At 35.9% G+C, this 22,337-nt stretch overlaps 1 protein-coding gene across 1 annotated transcript; it reads right to left on the reverse strand.

Annotated features, from left to right (window-relative positions):
* Nucleotides 1-2,180: 2,180 nt before the first annotated feature.
* On the reverse strand, nucleotides 2,181-21,892 carry OSTN (osteocrin; the record flags this gene model as incomplete). The annotated part of the gene is made up of 3 exons (XM_080696298.1): nucleotides 2,181-2,265; nucleotides 19,429-19,643; nucleotides 21,794-21,892. 3 exons carry the CDS (start codon nucleotides 21,890-21,892, stop codon nucleotides 2,181-2,183), a joined length of 399 nt encoding a protein of 132 aa, XP_080552424.1.
* Nucleotides 21,893-22,337: the final 445 nt, after the last annotated feature.

A 22,337-nucleotide genomic window follows, 5' to 3' on the forward strand; every position in this document is an offset into this window, starting at 1 on the left:
TATCAAGAAACTGAAGGATGTGCCCCTCATAACATGATTTTCTTTGTTTTTTTTTTTTTTTTTTTGATGGTACTGAGGTTCCTGGAAGCCTGTCTACCTCCAGGCTACACTCCCAGGCCTATTTTATATTTTTATTTGGAAACAGGGTCTCTTAAGCCAGTGCGGCTGGCTTCGAACCTGCACAATCCTCCTGTCTCTGCCTCCCAAGCGCGGGGATTACAAGTGTGCGCCACCACGCCCGCCTTTTTTGTTTTTTAATAGCAATGATGTAATTACTACACAAATATAATTCTTAGCAAGCAGAATGAGCATATGTGGTATATTTCTAGATATGAAAAAAATAGTTCCACCTGAGTTTTGAATATCATGCTGTTGTATGGTAGTATTAAACATATACTCCTATACTTATGGACATCCTGTTACTGCAGAACATCATGAATCAACAAATTCCTAGGGAACAAAAATTTGCGTGTTTTTTTTTTTGTGTGTGTGTGGGGCGCTGAGGATGGAACCTACAGGCGTTCTATCTTCGAGCTGTACCCTCAGCCCTACTTTTTATTCTTCATTTGAAACAGGGTCTCACTAAGTTGCAGAGGGCCTCACTAAGTAGCTGAGGCTGGCCTCAAACTATGATTGTCCTGTTTCATCTTCCAAAGTACTGGGATTACCAGTGTGTGCCACCATGCCTGGATACAAAATTTGTTTTAATTAAGGCATTCTGATAAAAAAAAAATTGACCCTAATGTGGCCTTATAGCAGTTGAGGAAAAGAAAAATGGGGTAATTTAAGTTTTGAGAGGGTCTGCTTTTGGAGACGTTTCCCTTGGTCTGAGAATCATCATGAGAGAAGCAGAAAGCAAAATTACTTCTTCTCTAGCCTGAAATTAGAAAGTAGTTTCAAGTTGTCTTAAATGTTTGAGGTCCAATGTTTTAGACCTTCTATAGCCATAGTAAGAAAAAAATATTCATCCTAGATTTCACATTCAAGAAGTATTTAATTTTTAAAGTATAATATGCATGATTAGTATTTAATATATAAACTCAGGATTTAATGTTTCTGAATTTTAATTCTATCTGCATGATTTATTATCTATGTGGTATTATGATTCAATTAATATATCTAAGCCTTCCATTTGTTTATATAACAATAATAATAATCCTTATTGCTTATTCAGTACTATATGTCAGGCACTACCTCAAGTATTTAACATGATAGATTCATTAACTCAGGAAAATGAGGATTTGAAATTATTATCTCCATGTTATGGAGAAGTTCAGAATTTAAGTAGGATCCTACGGCTAACAGAGAGAGAATCTGGCACTTGAATCCAGAATCTGGCCTCCTTTGCTGACACCATTAGAACATATTCTGCACTGTTTCTCAAGAAACTAGCGATAGTAATAATACTACTTTGTGAAACAGAGTGACTACATAAAGAAACATGCGTGAAACATTAAGTATAGGGATTGGGTAGATTAAGTTTTAGGAACTGCAATCTAAATTACTATTACCTGTAAGCATTTGTGTTTCCAATATACTCTAGGACTACTATAAACATTTAATTTAATCTTCATAATTCCACTATGCTATTATTTTAATGTAATAGATATAGAAAAATATGGTATTTTTACTAGCAAGCTAATGAATGAATAGCCGAACCAGGATTTGGCTAATGTGCTTTGATTCTGTGATGAATAGTCTTTCTGGTACAACATTCTCTCTCCTATGTTCTACATTATCATCATCCCAGTAATATACTCCTCGATAACGAAGTGGTTCATATCACTAGAATATGTCTTCTTCATAACAAAGAAATTGTTACATAGTTATGTATATTTATGAAGATGATTTATTGTGTACATTACAATTTAACCCTTATTTGCATATTAATATTTAACAATTACTTAGCTATTTCTGAAAATAGCTAAATCATCTTATAGCTAAGTTGCCATGTATCTTGTAGTATGAAGCAGATATAGGACTTTTTTGTTTTTCAATTTTCTCTCAAATTACTTAGCACCAGTATAGTAATTGAGTATAGAAATATTAGAGTGAATTTATAAGATAAGAAATCAATGGGGAGGTTTATAAGTAAGGAAGAATGAGTCCATTGTGAGATGTTAAATCAAATAGCTGCACATGTTGATACTTATTCAAATTGTACTCACAATTGGAATCAATTAGCCTCTGGAATTTGAAAGCCGGTTTCGGCCAATCCGATCCATGGGAATACCAAACCGTCTTTTGGGATGATCTACTGCTTTCCTGAAACAATTCAAGAAGAATGAATATTTTTAAGCTAAACTCCAAGTTATTAATCATTACCTTTGCTCTTTTATTTCATATAGATCCAGAGGCTTTTGGGGGGAGTTGGAGTAAAAATGACAATTAGTTACCATTTTCGCATTTTGAACATCTGTGAAGTAGGTATGACAACATTCATTTTACATACAACAAGCTAACGTATCCAAGTTCAAATATATCAGGTAAAAAATGAGCAACTATATCAGGTAAAAAATGAGGTCTTAATCGGCGTACTAACTAATTACCTTGGTGGATAAGTATCTTCCTTTCTTCAGATTTTATTCCATGCTTAATTGAGGAAGACTAGACTGGATTGGTGGGTTTCCCCAACCTTTGCCCTAGTATGGTTCTTCTGGGGAGGGATGATGGCAATGAGGAAGGGTTGCTGAGGCTAAGATGCACCTTCATGGGAGGAAGTGTGCTGAACATCTTCACTTAGACTTCCTACGCAGAAGCTATGTATGTGATAGACTGGCTTATGTGTTCTCTAATAATTTAAAAATATTATGAAATGCAGTTAAAAATATCCATACAGGACTTAAGAGGCTTACTATGTATATGTTGTGTACATTAGCTCTTTATAGAGAAATAGAAATGTAAACATTTTATTTGATTTGTTATTATCATCAGTTGCTTTATCAAACTTAGATCCCCAGGGGACATTCCAGAACTTGAGTATATGAACTTCACTGTCTGGCTTTGGAATTCTGAGATATTTAAGTCCACTTAATGAAGACAGAATCAGGTGGGATAAGTTAAGAAGCCTATGTGAGCATTTTTTTTTCAAAGCAAAAAGCAACAGACAAACTGGCTCCCAGCATTTGGGAGGCTGAGATGGGAGGATCACTGTTTTGAGGACAGGCTCAAGCTACTACTTAGTGAAGTCCTTTGCAATTCAGTGAGACCCTGTTTCAAAATAAAGAATAAAAAGTAGGACTTGGGGGTACAGCTCAGAGGTCGATTGCCCCGTGTTCCATCCCCAGTACCACAAAAAAGAAAAAAAAATGGAAAAAAAAAGTAACAGACAAAGATATGCTGGGATTTTATTGAGTTATATATACAAGATAAAAGTGGAAATATGTGTGGAAAATATTAGACATACACAGGTTACAACTGTAATAATCACCTGGATAAAGAAACAGAACATTATCAGAAAACATTTTAGGTATGGGACAGAATCTTTTATTTTTTTATTTTGAAATAAGGTCTTACTAAGTTGCTGAGGGCCTTGCTAAATTGCTGAGGCTGGCCTCTAACCTGTGATCTTCCTGTCTCAACTTCTCTAGTGCTGGGATTACAGGTGTGTGATACTATGACAGAGATGTGGGAAAAGACTGATTAAATTAGATAGGAGCAAGAATTTCTGGTTTGCTATACTGATAATGATTGTAGTCTTTATACATTTGCGATATACTGTATAACTCAAGAAGCTAGAAGAAAAAGTAGGATGAATATGTGAGGAGATAGATACATTTACCCTGAGTTAAATATTACACACTGTAACCATGTATCAAAACATCACATTACCTCATAAATATGTATAATTTTATGTACAAGTTAAAATGCAAATTTAAATTTAAGTAAATGTAGAGCACTTCTAAGATTAGCAGAATCTATAATTAAATTTAAACTGTAATTAAATCAGGATATAAAAGAAAAAAGTAAATACAAGGGTCTAAAAAGTATTGAGAGCAATAGAAATGTGAGAGATTTTTATTGCTCTACCTAACACATAAAAATTTTCTAAGCCAGGCGTGGTGGTGCACGCTTGTAATCCCAGTTCTTGGGAGGCTGAGACAGGAGGATCGCAGGTTTGCAGCTAGCTTCAGCTACTTAGTGAGGCCCTCTGCAACCCTATTTCAAAATAAATAATTAGAAATAGGGCTGGGACTGTAGCTTGGAGGTAGAATACCCCTGGGTTCAATCCTCAGTACTGCAAACTTTTTTTTTCTATATTACTTAATTTATTAAAACAATTTGTAGGAAGTTAATGTTTACTTAGTGCTTTCTACATGCCAGGTTCTCTGCTTGGTGATGTCTATAATAAAATGATGAAAACAGACAGGAAGACTTATACAGTGCTTACTGTCAAACGATATTTAGGAATAGGGCAATTATATATAATTTTATTTATATATATCACATTATGTATAATATGTAATTCAACCTTTTTAGCTGATTCATGTCCATATTCCTCTTTAGACTGGCTCTTGGTTTTGCTATCTACCTTAACTGTATCTGTGATCTTATTAGAAATTGTCTCCTAGACAACAATTATCGAAATCTGTAAATATGCCACTTTATATAACTAGTGATTTGGCAGATAGGATGAAGGTTAAGGACCTTGATACAGGATGATTTTCCTATATTATCTGAGTGGCCCTAATATAGTGACCCTCTTAAAAGTAGAAGATTGAAAAAGAGTGAATCAACCAAGAACAGCAATCTGAGGCGTCACTTGCCATTGCTGGCACTGAAGATGAAGGATAAGGTTATGATCCAAGGAATGATTGTTCTTGAAGTTCTTGAACGAAAACCGGCACCTCAGTCCTACAATCACAAGGAACTCAGTTCTTGAAATGGCAGAAAATAAACACAGCAAACATAATAGCTACAATCTTGACAGCCTTTACATCTAGCTGGCAGATCATGCAAGGGAGCGCTGAGCAATGCAGGAAGAACTTTAGAGGCTGCCCATTGACCAGCGGTCCACCTATGGCTCTACCTGACTGAAAAGAAGACTTGGAAGACTTGTCTAGAATGATGCACATCGTGTGTGGTGAGAATATACTGGCACTGACTGACCTATAATTATAAGATAATAAATTTGTGTTTCAAACCAATAAATTTATTGTACTTTATTATAGTAGCAATAAAAATAAATGTGTTTGTCCATGTGATTTAGCATTTATGTCTAAGTGTAGTGGGGTTCATATATAGAAAATATTAAAGGGGTGGGATTTTCTCACTTTAATCCTTAAATTCCTTTGCTGGCCTCACTCGAGAGATAGGTAAAGGCAAAAGCAAGCTTAGGATACAGGAGACTGCTGAGGGGTAGTCTCAGACACATAAGAAGAGGAAGTAAAAAATCAAGCTCTTCCAGGTGCTTAAAGGACTACAAAAAGGGGAAGGAAATAGCAGCTGGGGCAGTCACCTGACATGTGCACTGATTTTTCTGATCCCCTTTAAGAATAGATGCGGTAATGAAAAAAAAGCTTTTTTAAAATGCGTGATGTTCTCATAACCCAAAATAATTAAAAATTTTTTCAAAAGTGATATTAAAAAATGAAATGTGATCTTTTTTTTGCTTTACTATAGTTGATCTTTCCCTGCTTAAACAAGTGAGAGGCAGCTGGGGTCGCATTTAAAGCAAAATTAAATCTCCCTCCCTCCCTTCCTTCCTTCCTTCCTTCCTTCCTTCCTTCCTTCCTTCTTCTCTTTTTTCCCTTTCCACATTTGATCCACAAAATATTAGAAACTTAGAGATGGAGGACTTAGACTCTGTTGATTCTATTACTATTAGGGAGATCCTCTGCAAGTCTGTTATTCTTTTTTTAATTTTACATAATAATCATCTTTGAGTTTTTTAATTTTTATTTTTATGTGGATCATACTGGAAATGGTGTACATTCAGACTGTGCTTGGCACCCTCTACCCCCCTACTTTCCCTTTTCATCTCCCAACAATGAGTGTCCAGGTTAACAATGCTACGTTCATACTTTTACACATATTCGGATGTAGCTCCTCCATTAATCAACCTCAGCCTTTTTCCTCTCCCACCCTTCCATTTCAGCTTTTCTGAGGTTTCCCCTCCATATCTGGAGTGCCTCTGGTATTCCTAATAGTCCCTAGTTTGGACATATTCGAGAAAACACATGTCCCTTCTCTTTCTGTGCTTGGCTGATCTCACTTAGCATAATGTTCTCCAGATCTTTCCATTTTCTTGCGAATGACATGATTTTGTTCCTCTTTATTGCTGTGTAGAATTCCATTGTGTGTATTTCCCATAATTGTGCAATATATTACTTTGTTGATGGAGACCTAGGTTGGTCATATTTTGGCTATTACAAATTGTGCTGCTATGCACATGGGTGTATATGTTACTGGAGTTAACTGATTTCAGCCCCTTTAGAAAGATACCCAAGAGTGGTATAGCCAGATCAAATGGTGGATCCATTCCCAGTTTTCTAAGGAATCTCCACACTGATCTGCATAGTGGCTGAACTAGTTTGCACTCTTACCAACAGTGTGAGAGTTCCTCTTTCTTCACATCTTCACAGCAGTACTCTGTTATTCTAAGCTTTTGTTTTTGATAAAATTTAGGTAATACCTGCTTTTCATATCTTCTGGAATAATACTTATTTTAAGTAATATTTTATTGTACATATTTATTTTTAAGTAAGATTTGATCATATTTGTAATTATTTGTTCTGTGCACTGAGAATACAGTGGTAAAGACCTGTTACCTTTCAGAGTTCACATTTTACATTCAAAAGGACTACTGAAGCAAGACACGTGAAAAATTTTACACATTTTAGCCAATACCATTCTTTCCTACTAGTCTAGTAAAGTGGTTTTCAAACAATTTGTAGCCCACTTTTTCAACTGGAATAAGTATTATTCCAGAAGATATGAATACCAGGTATTATCTAAATTTTATCAAAAACAAAAGCTTAGAACAACAGACTATTGCCGTCTTCTAAAAGCTTAATAGAAGACAGCAATATCTAAAATGTGAAGTGAAGGTTGCTGCTCCCTCTCCATGTATAGTGACTCCTGAAAAGCTTCCAGAAATACTCAAGTCTCCTCAGAGTAGAGGAACTGGCCAAATGCCTAAAAACATAGCTTATACATGGTTTAATTCTAATAATAGATTGATAATTAATTTTATTCTTGTTATCAAATTTGGGATTGGTTACAAATGCTCCCTGGTATCTAAAAATTAAATTAAAGTGGAACAAATACATATATGATAATACAAACATATATACATATATAAAATCCACTCAGCATTTTAAACTTTTAGTACTTATATACAAAACAAAATCAGCTAATTTAAAAATACATAAATAAAATAATAATTCAGTAGGTTAAAGAATTCCTGTATAACATGTGTCTATTCAGAAATAAACTGACAAGCTAGTAGTTACCTTAATATTTTTCTAATAGATATATAATATAGCAATATAATATTACATTAACTATATATACATATATATGATAATTCTACACTCTAAACTGCATATTGACAGGAATGTGTGTAAATGATAAATGTTAGGTAGAAAAATAGTCTAAAAACCAAAAGAAAAAGCTTCATTTTCTGAGTATCTAGTCCCTCTTGTGACAGAATGATGGTATGACATGGCTTATATTATATGCATTTTAAACAATCCACCTTTCATTCTAAAATATTCTATAAATAGTTTAGAAATATATATATATATATATATATATATATATATATATATATATATATTTCAAACTAATAGAAAGAGAATAATTCTTTATTTTAAACACAACTTTAATCTTCAGGCTAGTATGTAAATTTTCTATGTCAAATAATTTTTTGATATTTATATTCTTAAATAACTTTCATTTTTGGTGGTATTCAAACATATTAAAAAGTCAGGTGGCCCAGGCTATACAATTGCTTAGTTGATAGCACAGGCCTTCATTTTATTTTAAACAGAAAATTAAGAGTTATGGCAAAGGGCATTTCAATATTCTGTCATACTTGGAACTTTTTTTTTTTACGAGTTTTATGCATGTAGAGGATGCATCTAAAAAGAAAAAGCTGTGGTCCTAGAGACCCAGAAATGCTACTTATAGTCCTAGAGTTCAGGATATTTAGACAATTGTCAAGTTGAGGAAGGCTGCCCTTAGAAAAGCATTGGTTCAGCTTCTCCAAAGAATGGGCTAGATACAAAATAATTTTTACTAGAATTAACTTTCATAAACCTGTGAAGTTACTTTTTGAAATTATACCAAATTCTCTACTTTACATGGCTGTACTAATGGGAAAAGTAAAAATGCCGTTGGGAAAATTGTATTTAAACATTTTACTGAGAATCAATTCACACACACACACACACACACACACACACACACACACTTTCTCTCTCTCTCTCTCTACTATAAATTTATCTGTGCTCAGTTTAAAGAAAATGAAAAGGTGCATCTCTACTTGCAGCACCAGTACAAGAAATAGATGTCTTAGATATCCCAGTCTCTCAAACTCCATGCCACTTGTGGATCAGACAAGAGATAATTTACAGTCTGAAACTTGATCCAATTATTCCCTTGCTTTTCCTTATTTTACAATCCATGTATGTATTCTTCAAAATTTTATATTTAGTTTAGGCAGGTCTAGGATTGTACTTAAAATGAACTCTGAAGACCAAATGTACAGTATAGTGACTATAGTTTATAAATAACATTGTTAATATTATTACTAGTACTGAAAATACTAATTCATGTTACTAACAGGTGTTAATCATATCTATATAACATATTATATACTTGACATTTGATACTAGAATGTACTAGAGCACATAACCTGTTTTTATTGTTAAAAGGTAGCTATGTGAGATGATATTAATGTTAATTAGTTCAATTATGGCAAATTTCCAAAGTACATACAGATATTAAAAGATAATATAAAATACCCTTAACATAAACAAGTGTTTTGTCAATCATAAAGGAATTATGTGTGAGTTCTCTTTCAGCAAATTTTGTGTACTTTGCAATGTGTCTATGTTAACATGTATAGCTATAGTTGCTTTGCTTTCACTGCTGCATGATATTTCATTATATGAACAAATAGTGGTTTGTTTATCCATTTTACTGGATGAAAATCTGAAGCGTTTCCCTTTTTGGTATTAATCACTGTTCAGCTAAAAATTTTCTTATGCCTGTCTTTGGAGTTCATTTAATAATTGCTCTAAAGTATATTTTCAGAAGTAGAATTGCCAGCCATTCTTATACTTAATTTTCTTACATAGTACTGGACTGTTTTCCAAGATTGCACCGATTTACACACCCAAGAGTGTTTTTATAACAATTTCTATTATTTCCAATCTATGACAACCCTTGTATTCAGGGATTTTTAATTTTGGTAGTCATATCTTATTGTGGTTTTAACCGGTTTTCTCTGAACATTAATGAAATTGGCCACTTTTTCATTTATTTATTGGCCACTTGGAGCCTTTTTAAGTCTGTTGTCTGTTTTTCTATTGATTTGCTTTTCTTTTAAACATTGATTTGTAGGAATAATTAGAATATGCTGAATATTAGACTTTGTCAGCTGTATATATTCAAACATCTCCCCTCTGTGATTAGTCTTTCTTATCGTATTTTATGTAAATCTTTAATGTTTTAATATTGATCAATATTTTTACAGCTCATTTAATAAATCATCTCTACCTTAACAATAAATTTAGCTTGTCTTTTTTGAAAATCCTATTTCAGTTTTACTGAAAGTGTATTGAATTTAGGTACAAATCAATTTGAAAGAAATTGAAATATTTATGATATTGACTCTTCCTATCCGAGACCATTTATCATTTAGATTGTCTTTAATGTCTTCAAATGAACTGGTATGATTTTTTCCCCAAAGACTTTCTACAGTTTGTTAAATTTGTTGTCATAAAAATATATGTTTTAGGGTTTTTTATAGATATCCCTTACTTGTTTACAAATAATTTCCTTTTATCATGAATTTGCTGGTAATTTAACTCAATGTATGAATATTTAGTTTTGTTGAATTCTTTTTTGCATCTATTGAGAAGACGTAGTTTATTTCTTTGATTTAATTCTATTAATTGATTTTCTAAAGTAAAACAACCTTTTACAGTATATTTGTGGTAAACCCAATATAATAATGGTGCATTCTTAAATACGTTACTGGATTTGTTTTGCTAATTTTTGTACAAATTTTGCATCTATGGTTATTAATGAGGATGTCCTAGAATTTTTTCTTTTTTGTTTTCTCCACATATGGTTTTAGATGTTCAGATAATGCTATTTTCACTGAATTGGAAAAAGATTACACCATCTTTATTAGTCTTCTGTTATTTATTTATTTACATCATAGTTCAAGAGCATATTATTTATAGGAACCATTCCTCTAAAACTTATAAGGCTTATTTTAAAAACTAGCAATTTATTAATTTGATGTGCAAATATTGATTCATATATACTTAAAAATCCCCCCCCCCCTTGGATGACAACAGGATAATGTTTAGAGATTTTTGAGTTCCAAGAAAAGAATCTTGGAATCAGGTTATGGATAATGTTCCCTAAAAACAATGATCAGATCTCTAGCTACATCCTAAGGAAGCAATAAAATGCTAGGCTCTTTCAAGAAGGGCATGCAGCTTCACCACCACCAAGTAATATCCAAAAGGGGAAGAAGGAGTAATAACCAACAAAAGGTGTCCTTTTAAATAGATCAGCAATTTATATTAATGAAACAGGGCAATAAATTATTATGGTATAAAACTTATATGATGGTCGCCAGATTCTAAGATGGCCCCCGATAATTCCACCGTAATGAAGTCTCCATAATGGACAGAGTTGATGTCTGTAACCAACGTTATTGTGAACATAGCTCTGTGTGAAGTAACAACATCTGTTGCATCTTTTGCCTTGCTTTTTAAATCACTGTTTCCAGCCAGCTGCCATTCTTTAAGTACGTTCTAACAGCCCCATAAAGAGGTTTACATAGAAAAGAACTCAGACCTTTTGCCAAACAGCCAGTGAGGAGCTGGAACTTCTGCTCCAGCAGAGCCTTCAGGTGACTGCGGCCCTAACCAACTTCTTTACCACAACTTTAGAGGAAACCTGAGCCAGAAACAATCAGGCCAGGTTTTTCTGAATACCTGATGCACAGAAACTGTATGATATTAAAGTGTTTATTTTTGTCTTAAGCTGGTTGATTGTGGGTACTTTGTTGCACAGTAATTGATTATACCGTGAGATTCACAAGAAAAGAGAGTTGATCCAATTTGGGGCTTCCATGGAAATGGAAAACTTAGGGAACATGTGAAGACAGTGAATGAAATGGGTAAATCCTGAATCTTGTAATCTTAGTTATTGTAATTTGAAACTACATGGAATATACTTCAGGGCTGAAATAAGAATGACAACAGTAAGGCCAATATACGAGCTTAGAGGAACTGATGTGTGCTAAGATGAAGTCTCAGCCAGGCCCTGAAGAGTGAAAAGGAAACAACTGAAGCTCTCAGAAATAGACAGTAAGGCTTTCGGTTCAGAGTCCAGACTATTAGGATGAAGGATCATATTAAGTCTGAGTGATGATGTGGTTTTAAGTAGCTAATACAATAATGCCTCCACCAAGTCCGCGTTCAGAACTAACAGAGAGATAAAATATAGGTGTCAATATATAGAAATCAAAGTGCCATTTTTCTTACTGACCAAACTGACTTTAGGATAAGGCTCTACTTCTGCCTTTCAAAGGGCATCTTTATTTTGTTCCTGGATCAGACAGATTTACATATCTAGTCATAAATTCTATCTAATGAAGAATAGAATGTATTCTATCTAATGAGGACCGGAAGAACACCGAGGGGCTGAACGTATTCAACTACCCCTCCCAAAGTGACCATTCATGTTTGAGGCTCTTCTTTTCCCTGGGAGGGAGTGAACAAAGGGCAGGAGAGAGGTCAGTGTTTTCCCTAACAGGAGCTCTTCCACATGGAGGAGCAAAACAGTTGGTTCCCTCATAATAAACGTAGTAAGTTTAGAATGAGAGGAAATGGTACTTCACTTAGAAGAAAGTTTACTTTTGACTTTTTTCAAATTCTATCTCAGAGGTGGCAATTCAATTTTAAATACATTTCCATTTGGTTTGGTTTCCATTCAGAGGACAGTGCTGACTACACATAATGTCAGCTTCTGAATTATTATCTCAAGGAATGGAGCACACAAACAGGCATTCAGAAGGAAACCATGAGTAATGAGATCAAAAAAGAGATTGAAGTCACTGTAAAGTAACCAGACATGCTTACTTTGGAAAGTGGCACAGAGTCGTAGAATAAGGTAAGAAGACCTTGGTTTGCTTGTTCATAATCCGCTTCCAGGACTAAATGAAACTTTTAAAACTGCCATCCAGCAAACGGATTTACACCCAAAATGTCTTATAGAATTTCCTTTGTGAAGGAATGGGTAGTAATGCATTTGCAATCCTAGGTACGAAATCGAGTCTCTACCCCTTTGAGAGAAAGTTTTCATTATTCATATATAAGTTAGATAGAGAGCGAAGGTTAAAGGACTCTCCCATTCTGTGGTGCTGAGCTGAGGTGAGAAGAGCAGGCAATAAAAGAACAGTTACTGGCAAGAGTGCCCGAGGTCACAGTGCTCAAGGGCATTTCCCATGGCAGTGCCAGGCTTTTTAAGTAGGAGGGAAGAACACTCAAAGGGCACCACACTGAATCCCTTTTCTGTGCTTCTCACTTCTGAAACAGCCCGTTTTGAACTACCTCCTCGGGCATCACCAAGTAAAAGCTGGAAAGAGTCAGGAAACACCATGAGATGCCCAGATTGGTCTAGGTCTCTCACAGTGTTTTTAAAAGAACTAGAAAGAAATAAATGGTAAAATTTTTATCTTAGTCTTGGAGACTGTTACCGAAAAGGGCAATCATATCTGACAAATTGAACCTGGCACAGTTGTTCTCAACTGTAGCCTGAACCTATGTCTGGTTCAGGATAGAAACCCATGTAGTACTGTATGGTAATTTTAAGAGCATTTATCTAATGCATATATTCTAAGTGAGTTTCATTGTTCCTGGTCTTGGGTAACTATTTTATTTACACAGAGCTTCCTTTCCTTCCTTCCTTCCTTCCTTCCTTCCTTCCTTCCTTCCTTCCTTCCTTCCTTTCCCCTTCCTTCTTTTCTCCCTCCTCCCCTTCTCTCTCTCTCTCTCTCTCTCTCTCTCTCTCTCTCTCTCTCTCTCTCTCTCTCCCTCCCTCCCTCCCTTCCTCCCTTCCTCCCTCTCTTCTTGTACTGAGCTGAGGATTGGACCTAAACACTTTATCACTGAGATACATTCCTACATCTTTACTTTTTACTTTGAGATAGAGTCTCAATAAGTTGCTGAGATTGATATCAATTTTTTGCCTTAGCCTCCTAAGTATCTGGGATTATAGGCATGTGCCACCATGCCTGAAATACTTTCATATATAGGAAATATATGTGAAAATATATTTTCTATTCTATATAGGAAATTGATTCAAGTGAAAAGTCATTGGACTCATAGTTAAACAAGTTGACATACAAGTCATAGCTAGTTAATCTAAGAAAAACCATTTTATCTTTCTGAAAATACAAGAATACGATGTGAATCAATATCTCCTTGTTAGGATGTTATAAAATTTAAGATAATAATAATGGACCAGAATGTTAAAATGGGATTCCTTCTATTTCAGTTTTTGGCTGGGTCCCAAAAAGGCTAAAGGGGAAAAGAGAGTAGGTGGCAAGTATTTCCTCTTCCATTTTAAAGTGCAGTGGTAGACTTAGGTAGTATTTGCAAAGGATGTTGTTACAAACTGACTTTTTCCAAGCTGAACCTCATAAAAGGATTGATGTTGAATAGGTCAGGAAGAAAGAATTTTCTGGGAACAAGTTACTAAAAACCAGTGGCATTTTTCCTAGGGGAAGGGCTTCAAGAAAGCCATACTGAGACCTTATGATAAACCTATAAGCATGATGGACCTGATAGAATGGTGCCAATAAAATCTAACAGTCAAGAAGCTGTTAGAATAGGGTTGGTATCAGAATTAAGAGAGATAACTATGTAAGGAACCCCTTCACTTTTAGTAACCATAGTCAAACATGTGGAGCATGTGGACAGACTGGTGCTTAAGTTCATTATAAAGGGAACTTACCCCAAGGTCTTTCTTCCAAGGTGAAAGGGGAAGCAAATTAACAGGTTACCGATGATGATGGTGTCAAATGAAGAAGCTGAGAGGGTAAGATGAGGGTGAGGGGCATCCTGGAGGCAAGGATATTTATAGAAGCATTCCCGGTGGGGGCTATGTAGTGTCCTCCGAAACAGGTCATAATAAGGAGTCAGCTGGGCACAAAGCCAAGTTATGACAAAGTCATTCAAGTAAGACTTCACCTTCAAACCTCCAGCCTCAATTTTGGAAGAGAAAATAGGTAGCCTACTGCACAGGGAAAAGGGTGAAGGTAAACTGACCACAGCCGGTTCCCACTACAGCTCTCCAGTGTGTGGCTGGCCCCAAAATGGGGAAAGGAAAGCTTTATTAGTATTCATAATTTGGGGTAAAACATAAGAACATAAGAATGGGTATTGAAAATTACTGAAACATGATTATTTTTTTCAAATAAAAGTGAGTAGATGTTTTTATTATTTTTTGGTGGTGGTAATGAGGATTGAACCCAGGGGCTCTCTACCAATAAGATACATCCAAGTCTTTTTTTTTATTATTATTTTGAGAAAGGGTCTTGTTAAATTACTGAGTCTGGTCTCAAACTTGTAGTGCTTCCGCCTCGTTTTCCTGAGTAACTGGGATCACAGGCATATGCCGCGATGCCTGCCAGGAAATTCTTATTATTTCAGTGTGACCAGTAGAGCCATAGTACTTGCCTTTGACTTTATTCAAGGCATAGGGAACAGCAACTCTCCCAAGAGAGGACTTGAATGCGCGTTAATAAGGTACATGATCATTTTTCTGGTTGTATTATATGGAGTTATTCCCTTTCAACTAAGTGGTTATAACATTATTCTGCAGTATATGGAACACATATTTATTATTTATTTATTTCTTTGGTGGTACTGGGGTTTCTGGAAACCCTTCTACCCCCAGGCTACACTCCCAGATCTATTTTATACTTTTTTTTTGAAACAGGGTCTCTTAAGCCAGCGCGGCTGGCTTCAAACCTGCATGATCCTCCTGTCTCTGCCTCCCAAGCGCGGGGATTACAAGCGTGTGCTACCACGCCCAGCCTTGGAGTACATATTTACAACAAAACCTCCATTAAAGCCAAACGGGGACTTAACTTCCAAAGCACACCCGGGTGTGGCTCATACATGTGCAGTGCTCAAGCGTAACACGTGTGACATGACTCACTCATCAGGCCCAACACACAGGCACTAGGCACAAAATGTAAAGCCGCGACATGCCTGGCAATGCACAGGGGCCAGGCCTGCTCCCAGGAGCACCTTGACAACACACTGAGTCTCTGGCAACCTGAGGACTGTAATTGTCAACATGTCCACCCAAACCCCACAGCTTTTTCTGCCAAGGAGCCTCGCCATGTTTCCATTCCAACCACCAGTAATGAGGCTGAATGCTGACCCAGGAGCCGCGCTGCTAGCAGTAGGGCAAGTCCTCTCCTGCGGTTCTGAGCACTGGTTAAGGTCAGTTCTGAAGACCTGGACCAGACTCACAAGAAGATTTTCTCTCTCAAGCACTTGATTCTTCACCACTTTCTGATTTTTCAGAAATTGCTCCTTTATTGCCTCTTCAGGGCTGTTGTGTCAACTTGTATAATTTTCCTAGACCCAGACTTTGGTGGTTTTCTTTTTTAAAAAACCCTCCTCAATTTTTCCTTTATCCAAGCTGCCTTCTGTTTCCTGTTGGGACCCTACAAAGGTGACATCATTTGCTTTGCTGATCTCAAAAAATAAACGAGAGAAATAAAGCAGTAGTTGTGAAAATACTTGATAGTAATTAAATTTAAATATGAAGACTAATTATTGTTATTTACAAATTATTTTCAGTATTGCATGAAGAGGTGAGGAAAACCATTATTTAGAAATATTCTAGGCCAATCATCAATATCTTCTATTATTAAGATGTCACTTAGAAAGTAGATACTATATGCCAGGTATAATCATACCTGTTTGCTTTTATTTGCATAAATGGTGTGAACCTTCATTAACTTCAGATATTAAACAAATGAGCTGAAATGATGACTATAGTTTAGACTTCAAAGCATAGGTAACTTTGCCCTGAGAATTAAAATAATTTTCCATGCATATAAAAATAAAAATGGTGTCATACTCGAATAAAAATATGGTAAATCATATAAAAGAAATAATGGGTGATCCTTTGCCTCATTTCAAAATGATTTGACATAGATTTTTACCATGTTCAGTATTTATTTATTTATTATACTATTTTAGAACTCAGGGATGTTCTACCTCTGTGCTATACCCACAGCCCTATTTTAGTTTTTGTTTCAAAACAGGGTTTCATTAAGTTGCTAAGAGCCTTGCTAAGTTGCTGAGGGTGGCCTAGAATCTGGTTTAGCCTCCTGTCCTAGCCTCCCAAGTATTGGGATTACAGGTGTGAACCACCATATCTAGCCTCCGTTTAGCTTTTTATATTTATTTATTTTCATTTTTCTGAACCTATTCATGAATCATGCTGTTCTTATCTCTTGGTGAATCTTTTTTTTTTTTTTGGTGGTACTGGGGTTCCTGGAAGCCCTTCTACCTCCAGACTACACTCCCAGACATATTTTATTTTTGGAAACAGGGTCTCTTAAGCCAGCAAGGCTGGCTTCGAACCTGTGCGATCCTCCTGTCTCTGCCTCCCAAGCGCGGGGATTACAAGCCTGCGCCACCACACCCGGCTTCATCTTAGTTTTAAAAGTAATGTTAGCCATGTTGAAGTTCCAGAAGAAAAGAAGAACATATTTTTTTTTGGAAGAAAATTAGAAGACACAGTTTTCTCTTCTAAAAGTCTACTTATCTCTTGGATTTGTGTTGCCTTTTAAAATGTACTTTTAGACATGTATCTCCTCATACTTTGTATTAAATTCATTATGATATTTGTGTCTTATAAGCATTGTTTTGTTTGTTTATTTTGTTTTGCTTGGCTTTTGTGGTACTGGGGATGGAACCCAGGAGCGACACCCCCAGCCCTACTTTTTATTCTTTATTTTGAAACAGGGTCTTACTGAGTTGCAAAGAGCCTCACTAACTAGCTGAAGCTGTCTGCAAACCCAGATCCTCCTGTCTCAGCCTCCCAAATGCTAGGATTACAAGCGTGCGCCACCATGCCCGGCAAGCATGTGCTTTGTTTGAGGGTTAGATGTTATATTTTCATTTTCTTTCTGATCAGACTCCACCATATTGCCTAGAACATGAGTGGAACTAATATCTAATATTAAAGTCTGAATTTCAAAAGAGTCGTGAGATTGTTTTTCCAGAACAGGTTAGCTAAATTACGGTGTTTAGTGAATGACTGTATTCCTAGTGTAGCCTTGAGAGTCTTTTAAAACAGAAGTCTGAAAAATTGCACCCTGTATCCTGATATTCAATCAACAGAGCAAAGTCATGGAACCAGTAACCAGAATGACAAAGTCCAAGTCAACCAAGTCATCCTTGCAAAAGGATATGAAGATGATCAAGAAAAAATAAGGTACCAAGTAGTGAAATCCTCTGCCGCACTTGCTGGGGAGTGTGATGCATGCTTGTAATCCCAGCATTTGGGATGACAGCCTCAGCTATTCAGGGAGGCCCTCTGTAACTTAGTGAGACCCTGTTTCAAAATAAAGAATAAAAAATATGGCAAGGGATGTAGCTCAGAGGTCGAATGTCCCTGGGTTTCATCCACAGACCAGCATAAAAAAATTTATATTGCAAATAATGGGTAACATTGGACACAAAAATTTTCATTGTAGATGATCATTCTGTTAACAGAGTTGAGGATACATTGGTAATGAAGTGGTACCAATGGTGGTGAAAGTGGAAATAAGATTGGAAAAAGAACAAATTATTTAGGAAAGACTTAAAGTCTTAGCCAAACATGGTGCTGCACGCTTGTAATCCCAGCATTCGGGAGGCTGAGACTGGAGGATCACAGTTTGCAGACAGCCTTAGCTACTTAGTGAGGCCCTCTGCAACTCAGTGAGACCCAGTTTCAATATAAAGAATAAAAAAAAGGGCAGGGGTGTAGCTTGGAGGTCAAATGCCCCTGGGTTCCATCCTCAGACCGTAAAAAAAAAAAAAAAAAAAAAAAAAGAAAGAAAGTCTTAATGGGAAGGAGATTCTCCCCCCCCCTTCCTCTCTCTTCTCTTTCTTTGGATTTATATAATTTCGTGAGAACTAGCATGTTCTGAGTAAGCAGCAAAAGGAATCCTAGTAAATTCCCCAGGGATTTTAATATGGTAATTGGGTGGTCTTTTGTGTCATTATTGCCATTACAACGTGAGGAATAGATATTATGTTCTTAGAAAATAAATTAAGTTTGAAATGACTGTTTTAAATTTACTCAGTAACCTTTTAATTATGAATTAACTAAGGAAGATGCATTCTAATTCTGTTGTACTGATTAATAGCTTACAAAGTACTTTAATTTGATTTTCTTCTTTAATTTTTGTAGAGCTAGGTAATCACACCTACTTCATGGGCAAAACAAGTTGAGGATCACAAAGGAGAAGATACCGTTAGATGTGCTTGGGCTAGAAAAGAGCAAAAATTTGCCTTACACATGTTTTCTGACTTCAAGGTCTGAAGTCTTTTCATTACCTCTTGCTACAGGACTGAGTTAATTACATATTTTGGAAAGTTTTATATTAATGATAAAAATAAAAACAGTATTCTGGCTAACTCCATTAGACAAAAATCTCAAGTATGGGAGAACATTTATTCATTGCACATACACTGTCCATCACCTTCCAAACGCAGAAATGTTTTATAATCTCTATTTTACCTCTGTGCACAACAGGGTCTTCTTTAGGAAAGTTATGATGATAATAATACATGCTGCATCAGGCATTGTGTTCCCTAGGCAATTGCTTCCATAATTAAACTATAAAATGCACAGGTTATCTAACACACTGTCAAACGTATTTAGGTTCAAGTTTTTCACTGTAGTGTGTGTGTGTGTGTATGTGTGTGTGTGTGTGTTATTGGGGATTGAACCCAAGGGAATTCTATCTATAACTACAACCTCAGTATAACTTTATTTATTTTTTTTATTTTTGGCTGGCTGTAAACCTGCGATCCTTCTGTCTCAGCCTCCCAAGTACTTCTTTGTATTTTTTTAAATGTGTGTTTATTTCTGTTTTGGAACTCAGAGTAAAAGAATTAGAGAATAGGAACTTCCCTTCTCCCAAAGTTCACTTACCTCTGTTTACCTTTATGATCGACAGAGCCAGCTGAGAGCCTGTCTAGGGGAGACCCAAAGCCAGAGAAGCTCCTCTTCTTCTTGGTCTCAATCACGTCATTCTCCAGGGATACGAGTTCATCAAAAAGAAAAAGCTTTGCTGCCAGGTCGGTGGCTGATTTCTCTTCCCCACCTGTGAGTGGTGACTGCACATAGGTGACTCCAGAATCAAGGGCCTATATGGCAGAGAAAGGTGACGCCATTCAGTTAAACAAAGAAACCCCAAATATGGAAAGTCACTAGGCATTTTCTACCTTCATATGGCATGCCAATTGTACAGCATCTTATGATTTCTCATGGGATTATGTATCAGAAAGAAAGCTAAACTTTCACAGAGATGAAGTATATCCAAGAGAAAACAAAACAAAATGAAAATTCCACCTTTGCCTCTAAAAGTTACGTATTCATCCATTATTCTTTCAGATTCTGCAGAGTAGTAACTGCATCCTTCCTTATCATTCCCATAATGTTTTATCTATATTTCTTTCATCATTATGCTTATTGCAAGCTACTTTATATTAGATCAGTTACAATAAATTTGCATTCCTTATCAGATTATAAATTGTTTGAGGGCTGGCATGGTGGCACATGCTTGTAATCCCTGCGCTTGGGAGGCTGAGACAGGAGGATCGCACAGGTTAGAAGCCAGCTTTAGCTACTTAGTGAGGCTCTCAGCAACTTAGTGAGACCCCGTTTCCAAATGAAGTATAAAAAATAGGTCAGGGCCGGGCGTGGTGGCACACGCTTGTAATCCCCGTGCTTGGGAGGCAGACAGGAGGATCGCGCAGGTTCGAAGCCAGCCGTGCGCGCTGGCTTAGGAGACCGTTTCCAAATAAAAATGAAAAAATAGGTCTGGGAGTGTAGCCCGGAGGTAAAAGGGCTTCCAGGAACCCCAGTACCACAAAAAAAAAAAAAAAAAAAAAGGTCAGGGAGTATACCCCAGAGGTTGAAAGGCCCTGGGTTCCACCCTTAGTACCGCACACAAAAAAATTACTTGAGAACAGTGATCTTTTACTTGTTCTATTCAATGCATAGCTCAGTATTTTGCTCAAGTGTAACATATAAAAAAGAAAAATGCAAAAATAAATCTCATGCTGTTTTTCTTTTATCATTTATTCATTATTTGTTGATAAAAGCCACTAAAACTACAGTGTGTATGGAGTTCTGTATTACACTTAAGGAATACCAAAGTGAACAAAATCCAATCTTTGTGCTCAGGAAACTTAACATCTCTATTCATGTGACTTATCAACAAGTCATAAAAGTATGGGTGTCATTTGTGAAGTCTGTTTTTCCTTTTTCCTGGGACAAATAACAGCATTAAAATAAAGCAAACAAACAAAAAACCTTATAAACAACTGTTCCTATTAACAATTCTGTCATACTGTATTCTAGAGGATACTGCTTCTTTTCTAAAAGGCTAAGACTATTTCACTGTGGGAAAACACTAGCTCAGGGGGATCCTGCCCCTTCCTCTCAGATACTGTCCACAATCCTGGTTTACATTCTTCCATTCCATGTGTCAACTCGGTCACAGCCCAGAATCTGAAGAATGGATGGGTGCTACAATCATAAGAAAAAACTCAAAAGAGCAGGAGTCAGACTTTCAAGGAGCAAAGATCTTTATCTCTCAAAGCAGCTGCCACAACATACACTTTCATTCTCCCAACTAATATGCATACAAAATAGATTTCTGTTTCTGTTTAAAGATATTCTTAGTCCTGGGGGGAGGGATTGTAGAACTCATAAAAGATTTAACCTTTTGTAAAATGTATTTCAAACCTGTACTTTATGTTATTTAAGAAGTTCAGAGAATATGCGTTGCTAATCAGATCAAATAATCCAAATTAACTTTTTTTGTGTGTGGAAACAACCTCCTATTTGTTTTTCTCTGTACTTGGGCTGTAATGAAAGGTTTGACAAAAAAAAAAACACGCACAATTTGGCATGTACACAACTTCATATAATGCATAACAGAATTTGCACAATGACTTTGATTAAAAATAAGGTTGAAATAATAATTTTTCTCTCAATCCTTTTTTGTTTGCCAAATGCAAATTTTTATTATTCCAACTTTCTTTTAACATCTAATTGACTTACTCTGAATGTGTTAAGAAGATAATAGTTATTCCTGTTTACATCTAAAATTTGCAAACTTGAATGTCATTGACAATGCAAAAATAAGATGATAGAGAAAAACTTCACCTATTTCCTTGATTGTGTGTCATCAAGACATTTCCCTTTGTCAGCTGTACCTCCTGACTATAGTAGAATTGGCTATACTTATAAAAATGTAGATGTAGTTCTTCAAGCTGGGTTCCATTACCTCTGTCGCTACACCCACTGAGAGCACTTTTCCTGAGCTCCATAGTATCAAAGTCACAGCCAGGATGAAACGTGCACTTGGCAATCTCCGGTCCAGCATCTAAGGGCAGCACATGTCAAGGTTAGCATTGTTTAGTTTTGAATATAAAACCAGAAAACAAAACCTCCTGGAAAGCTTTTTAGAGGCATATGATAAGCCAAATAATTCTCTTCTGTTTACTGTAGTTGTTTCCACAAAATTCAAATAATACTTAATAGAAGCTGTCAATCATCCAGAATGAATTCAATCAAGGCTTCATTTCCATGGAAACCAAAATTGAGTTTGTATAGCTATAATATTCACTTAATTCAGAGCAACCCAGGGAATGAGAAATACAGTTCATATAGCTTTGTCTAATATGGAGATTTTACTCTCTTGTACTTAAAGATATGAAATTATCAAGTTAATAGAGGATAATACCTGATATAATCTCACCAATGAGATGTGGTAAATGTGAAATTATTTAAATCCAAACATTAAAAGTATCATATATTCAATAGCATAT

This window comes from Muscardinus avellanarius (assembly GCF_963383645.1).
Source record: "Muscardinus avellanarius genome assembly, chromosome: 5".
Classification (NCBI taxonomy): Eukaryota; Metazoa; Chordata; class Mammalia; order Rodentia; family Gliridae; genus Muscardinus; species Muscardinus avellanarius.